The following is a 7,428-nucleotide window of genomic DNA, read 5'->3' on the forward strand; positions in this document are numbered from 1 at the left end:
CGAGATATCTATCATGGATTCATTCGTTGATTCAGGTAGCTATGTGCCAAATATAACCAGAAAAAGGGTAAGGAAAGAAGGTCACGTCTCACGTGAGATCAAATTGATTCGAATTCTACCAAGTGATATAAACTAGTCGTAGTAAGCGATCGAAAGATTTTTTATTCGACTTTCAAATACTCCCCCTTTCCCCTTCCCCTTGTAAGTGTTAAATCTCCTATTTGATGATAAAAATATATATAGACACGCACATAGATAAATAAATAATATATATATATATATATATATATAGTAAGAGAAAACAGACAAATATGACACTTATAAGCACAAATCTTTTGCCATATGTTGGAGGCTTGGGTTTATCATCGGATAGACTGAGAGTACAAACGAGTCGAGTCGAGTTAGGCTTATTTATGCTAGCTCGAGTTCGAGCTCGAGCTCGTTGAGCTCGTGAAATGAAGCTCGAGCTCGGCTCAATTTAGGAAAAGACAAGTTCGAGATCGACTCTCTTATGGCTCGCGAGCCATTATCGAGTCGAGTTAGGCTTATTTATGCCAGCTTGAGTTCAAGTTCGAACTCGTCGAGCTTGTAAAATGAAGCTCGAGCTCGGCTCGATTTAGGAAAAGACAAATTCGAGATCGACTCGCTTATGGCTCGCGAGCCTAGCTCAAATTCTGGCTAGCGAGCAACTCGAGTTTCGCTCGATTTTCTGGCTCGCATTTCACTCGAATTTAGTTCAATTTCTAGGTTCGAGCTCCAAATCAGCTTGAGTTTGTCTGCAAAAGAAACAAAAGATAGCCCAGCAAAAGAAACCAGCAAAAAAATAGTCCACTACTTGGTTTGTCTGCCACTACTTCAAATGTTTGTCTGCCATTACTTGGTTGAGAAAATTCTTAAATTGTGGGAAAAAAAAAGTTATTCTACAAGGGTGCAATTTTTTAAGCTAGTTCTAGCATTATGATCTTTGCATTTGTGAGATGCAAGGCCTCGCATATAGAAATGCGAGGTCTATATTTAAGGAAAAAAGAGAAATGTTTTGGGAAAAAGTAAAAAAGACAAAGCGAAGCTCGCATTCAAATCTGAAGCTCCTAATTACGGAATTCAAATCTGTCTCCTAACCGGCGGAAATTGGAGTTCACTCTCTTCTCTTTTGCTGAGGTAGAAACCAGTCCAAGTATCTCTGCTCTCGGCCATTGTAGACGAAATCAGTCACATCTCGGCAGACGAAATCCCTCACATCTTTCTTGTCGGAAGCTCTCCGCCATTGTAGAGCTTGGACCCCTGCTAGGAACCCATTTCTGCCAAGCTGAAACCAAGCCGCGCCTCCCACCACCCCCCCCCCCCCCCCCGCTCCCAATTTGCCACTTTTACTACCTCAACAGGACTCCCCAACCAATTTTGTGTCCCATTTGCTGCACATTTTCTTTACACTTGGCAAATGGCTTTCAAAAAGTTGGTGGCTATGCTCTGTTGCTCAGAAACAGCATAAGAGGTATGAATGTCTCTTTTTCTTTTGTGAGTTTCTTTGTTGTTTTCTGGGATTTTTTGTTTTCTGAATTGAGCTGGCTTTTCTGCTTTGGCAATTTATTGAACGTTATTGTTGTTTCGGTTTGTGTCTTATTAGCTTGCCATGCTTAGTCTGACAAGTCCTTAATGCCTAAGGTTTTCGCCAGTCACATTTACTGGTACACCTCCATGATTGATTCCATTGGAGATGTTGGGCGATCATGGTTTTGTACCAAAAATTGTCTACACATATGATGCTGCATTCCACGGTTTTCAGTGCCTTGATGTCTAAAAACCATTGCATTTGGTCTCGTGTTTGAGTTGTAAATTGGTGTGATTAGATAGAATTTTTTTTTGGAGCGATATTTAAGCAAGAAAGTGTATTTTATGGATGTACACAAGGCGTTTGTGAAAATTCCTGAACAGAAGTTGTTAACTTCTGCAATGTATGAGGCGTCCTCCTGCCTCAAAGATGATGAATTAAGTGAAGTTGTGGATATAATATGAAATGCACCGTTGCAATTAGTATGCGCGAAGAAACGAGGGGGAAAGGAAATTCGTTGTAACCATTTGTCCATGCCAAAAGTGAAAAGGAAAAAATGAAAATTTAATGCAAACCTGTTTGGAATGCATTTTTTGAAAAGTTCTTTTTTAATTATTAATTTTTTATAGTTATATATATGAGTGAAAAAGTTGATTAATAATTATATAAAAAAATTTTAAAAAGTCAAAAAAAATATATTTTTTTGGTAACAAAAAGTGCTATCCAAACATGGCCGCCAAACTGTCCGGGCGAGTGGATTCTTAGTTAAGATCTAGCTGCAGCTCGTCTGCTTAGGTTTGTCCCACATCGAGTGTTGGGGGGGGGGGGGTTTGGGGTTAGTATTTAAGTCTCCTCGGGAACCTCAAGAGTTGCCGGCTTTTGTGGTTTCCTGTGGATTAAGAGTTGAGTTCTAACTTACAAAAGTCTTTGGACTTGGTAAAAAAAAAAACATGGCCGCCAAAATTTCTACATATAAGTGGTTGAATGAAAATCAATTCACACGTATTTGGTTGGGTTTGGGCAAAAAGTGTATTTCAAATTTAGCTCTACCCTACAAGAGGCTCCACCTAGTTGGCTCAAGATTTGTTCTGAAGATGTAAACCCAAAATCTAATAGCTTTTAACTTTTTTCTATCATTTCATTTTTTCCATATATCCATTCCGTTATGTATTGTGTGCTTACATGATTTCTCTTCAATAGTTAGAGAAGTGTGTTATGGATTTGTTATAGTTATTTCTTTGAAAATGTACAAAGTGTCCGTTTTGGGGTAGTTTTTGGCACAATGAACTTAGAATCCATGGACCCTATATATGCTAATTATTTCTATTTGCATTGATTTGTGAAAGACAAGATTTTGTTCTTAAAGCTAATCAATGAGTTGTTCTAGTCTTTTGGGGCAAAACAACATATCGGTTTTGCTGAGATTACACTTGTTATAGATAATAAGAGTCCAAAAATTCGAATATGTTCCAATTAAATTTAAAAAAAGAAATAGAATTGTGCATTGACAGCCTAAAAATTCTACTCCTACAATTTTATAACAAAATGTTGAGGAGGAAATTAAGACTGCGGAATTTATAAAGGGACTATGCTGCAATTTCCTCTAATGTGGATATGCTTTGATGTTCCTCCTTTTCCTTTTGACTGAACTTCTAAAATTATGTCTTGATTTTCAAACAAGAGGAGTTGTCTATGTAAAGGGTTCTAATTTCTAATCTGAAAAGTAAAACATTTCCTAGAACTGAATATTAAATGTTGACTCCTAATTCAAGTTATAGATTTGGCTTTAATAATGAAAGCAGCTACAATCCATAAACAGCCAAGGGTATATTCTGCTAATTCTAATTTTTCTCTATAATCACTTTCATAATTAGATTTTACTAAATGTGGAGCAACAAAGAATTAATGTAGCCGTACATCTCAAACATTAGTTGCAAATACAAAACAGAAAATAAGCTTGTGCGATTTAGATTAGGCCACCTTAGTTGCAGTTGCACACCGGATCTAAGCTGCTAACAATTAATTAAAGTAGTTTTCAAAGTCCATACATGTTTGGATTTTGAATGGTAGGGAGTTTTTGACTAGTTATAGGGGAGACTCTGTCGAAATTTTTTCACAAATTCTACTAATGAGTTTAATTGGTTTTGAGAAATTCATGCAACGAATAAATTTTTTTAAATTATCTTGGTTTTCTGTGCTCTCCATCGTATTCATATAGGTTTGTACAAAGTTTATTACACAAACGAGGGGACTTGAAGAGGCTTGGATTGGTACCACTAGGATCAAATCTGCAGAAGTGCATCTTCAGAATCTGAGGCAAGTCATTGGGTAAGTCATGCTGGAGCTACTAGACATAATTGTAGTCGTATTAATGTTCTAGTTTTTTTAACTTTTCTTGGATTCGTTTTATGGTGAATTCATGAATTTAAAGTGATGCCCTTTATTGTAGTATATTTTTTAATTGCTCGGTTCACGGAGGACAGGGGAGTATAAGAAATTATTGTAGTTTCACACTCTACTATATACATGATATTATTATTGTTGGTTTGTCAAAATATCACAGTTGCCTATCTTGTGTAGCCCAAAATATGTATGCCTATGACTGAATATTAACAAAGTTCACTATAATTATGTCTAACTTCTCAACTATTACAACAAAGTAGGAGAAGCTGCAGTTGTAGTGTTCTAAATTATCTCATAATTCTCAATTGTTTGAAAATCGATGTGGCTATGTTGGTTGGCAGGGAGTTTTAGCCCAGTTACAGGGGAGACTCTGTCAAAATTTTTTTAAAAGTATTTTGGGTCTTTTTGGTTGGCACTTTATTACTTTATTAAGGTTGTTAGATACTGTATTATGTGGTAAATTTGGATGCATTATTATGTGTTTGGCAATTCAGTGGTAAATTTGGATGCATTATTGGTTGTTTGGCAATTCAGTGTTACGCGACCACTCAATACCCGACCTCATGGTCGCGTATTGTTGTCGTGTTTTGTGCACTGTGGTTGCAGAGTGTAATACGCGACATCGAAATACGTGACGTAGTGGTCGCGTATTGTGATCGCGCTTTCTTCTTTGCAGGCGCGGATTGTAATACGTGGCCACCAATACGCGACCTTGTGGTCGCGTCTGCAGTTTCTACAAAAATTCATGCACAACCAATTTTATAGCCAAAAACTCACAATGCATTTTAAATCATTTGTTTACTAATTTGTACCTTACACGCACATGCAAAATGATAAATACATGCATTCTACCCTTTTTTAATGCCTAAAAAAGTAGTTCTAGGCATTTGTTACATAGTCTTGTACTACTAATTCTAATTTATTTTTTCCAAAATAGGGATTCTTTTCGCACACATGTCTATAGAAAGACCTCTGCGAGTGTCTCTTTATTGGGGAGGTAAAATACATTATGAGGATGAGTCAATTTATTATTTACCTCGTACCTCCAACCGTACATTCTCATTACGGCATAGAATTGGGTATGAAGAGCTGGTGGATAGAATTTATCAATATATGGGGGTTGATAGGGGGATGTTCAAGTTGAATTTATTTCTCCGCCAACCTTGTGGCCGTACCTCTTATAATCTCTCCCAAGTGTTGGATGATGAAACTCTGGAGATAATGTATGATGTATGGAACGAAATTGTCCCATACATCGCCGAACTTTATATCGAGAAGGAGGAAATTGTCCAAAATCCTCAAGTCAGTAGCATCTTCATTCCACCAACTACCAATGTTGGTCCGATGATGTCGCTTATCCATGCATGCAACATGGCAAGTACTATGGGAAGAAAAAGGCAAGTAGTTTATTCTTCCTCTAGCAGTGAGGAGGCTGAAGAAAACTTGGACATTAGTGAGGAAGTTGAAGAAACTGAAGAGGTAGCACGATCTCTTTCGCCTGCACCTGATTCTAGACGTCTACGGGGGAGAACTGCACTACAGCCCCAGATATTTGATAGCGCTAGATTTTCCACTCTGCAACACCAGAAGTGGTATGAAGCACATGCCAACTTGGAGTTCTTGTTCGAAAAACATGTGAGCACCGAAGTTGAGAATGCCTTTCAGATTTCGGAAGCGTTTGACCAACTTGGTTGGGCGCCAATTCTTCGACTACCCGTTTACTACTATCCGGAGCTTGTGCGTGAGTTTTATGCTAATATCATTAACAAGGCGAAGCATAGTGGTGAAAAGGTGGAGTCCTTTGTTCGGGGAACACGCATCGTCTTGTCAAGGCAGCGTTTAGCGGCAATTTTGGGTTGTCGTGACGAAGGTCCTGCAGTGGATTTGAAAAAAGGCTTCGTCGCTCCAAACAAAAGATGGGATCCGACACATGCTATGGCAAGGTTCGGTCTTCAGTACCAACCTTTCCGTTCATCGAGGAAGGAGACAATTGTTGCTACAGTTTTTGATGTTCGCCATCGCCTCATTATCTATATGATAGCGCACAATGTGATTCCCAAGAAGACGGGTCATAGCGAGGTCAGGAAGAGTGATATCTACATCTTGGACTACATGTTCCATAACCGGGAGACCTCTTACGCTCAAATTTCGTTGCCAAATATCATCATCAGCTATATACGGTCAACGGTGAGACGTCGGACTACTTCTTTCAAGCTGGCATTCCCTCGACTATTCACATTGGTGTTTGAACGGATGGGGGTTAATCTAGCTGGAGCTGATCGACAAGTTGTCCGCCCCAGTACCAAGTTATCTTTTACCTTGCTACGCAACATGGGCATCGACTTGGCTGCTTTCATTCCTCCACTTATGGAGCGGCGTTCTAAAGCAAGGCATGGTGGAGATGATGTTGGTCCATCCACCTCTACACCTCCACCACCTCCCCCCGTGCATCATCCTCAACCCAATTGGCGACGGCTTTTCACTACCTTGGATGATATTCAGTTCCAGTTGGGGAGGATAGACGCTCGCTTGGCACGTATAGAGGCTCATTTAGGCATTCCTCCGCCTCAGAGTGGTGCTGCAGATGAAAATGATAATTGAAGCTACACCATTAGGATGACTATCTTGCACAGTTTTGGATTTGCTTGCATTTTGTTTTAATCTGTGGAATGTTAGATGTTTAACATGATTTTACTTTTTCTGTTTTCAATTTAGTAGATACTTGTGCTTTGGTAGTGATTCGTGATTATTGGGTAATCTGGATCTCAACCATTGCACTGGGAAGTACTTCCTTCTTTCTTTTGTTTCTTTTCTTTCCCTACACATTGAGGATAATGTGTATTCTAAGTGTGGGGGAGGAAATGTGTAGTATTTTTAGTAGTTTTATGTTTAATATTTGGACAAGTTGTTGGAAATACTGCTTAGATTAAATGTTGTCTATTTTGGGTTTGCTGGCAGGGAGTTTAGTCCACTTTTAAGGGGAGATTTTGTCAAAATTTTTTTCAAAAAAAAATTAATAAATAAATATATATATATTAATCATAATAAATTACAATAAACAAATACAATTTTTGTCAAATATCCTGCTGAAATAAATATATGTGGTTTGAAAACTTCTTTTCTCATTTAATTTGGAAATGATTATTATGTGATTATAATTTTTGCATTTATAGGAAAGTATGTCTTGTAAAGTGGAGAAAATTATGCCTATATTTCGCATATTTGATAAAATTTCTTCTTTTTATTTGATTTTATAAGTTAAATGATTAATATGATCAATAAGTGTCACACTCCTCTCATGATTATTCTTTAGAGAGAATTTTATTATTTCTTCATTTTAAAAAATAATAAGGATTTTTCTCCAGGTATTTAGACTAAGGTATTTAGTGATTTTTCTCCACTTGTTATATTACAAATATTTAGATTGTAGATAGCAATATTTCTGATTTTTCTGCTCAAATTCATTGTAAGTCTAA

General features: G+C 37.6%; 1 protein-coding gene across 1 annotated transcript; it reads left to right on the forward strand.

Moving 5' to 3' along the window:
- Window positions 1–583: 583 nt before the first annotated feature.
- LOC113741640 (uncharacterized) lies at window positions 584–6,909 on the forward strand. The gene is made up of 3 exons (XM_027269223.2): window positions 584–1,492; window positions 3,768–3,877; window positions 4,890–6,909. The coding sequence occupies exon 3, from the start codon at window positions 4,907–4,909 to the stop codon at window positions 6,551–6,553; it is 1,647 nt and encodes a 548-aa protein (XP_027125024.1). The 5' UTR covers window positions 584–1,492; window positions 3,768–3,877; window positions 4,890–4,906; the 3' UTR covers window positions 6,554–6,909.
- Window positions 6,910–7,428: the final 519 nt, after the last annotated feature.

This window comes from Coffea arabica, chromosome 4c, assembly GCF_036785885.1.
Source record: "Coffea arabica cultivar ET-39 chromosome 4c, Coffea Arabica ET-39 HiFi, whole genome shotgun sequence".
NCBI lineage: Eukaryota > Viridiplantae > Streptophyta > Magnoliopsida > Gentianales > Rubiaceae > Coffea > Coffea arabica.

What these genes read in the sequence shown, in the direction of transcription:
- LOC113741640 (XM_027269223.2), top strand. Translation starts at nt 4,907, where the DNA reads ATGTCTATAGAAAGACCTCTGCGAGTGTCTCTTTATTGGGGAGGTAAA.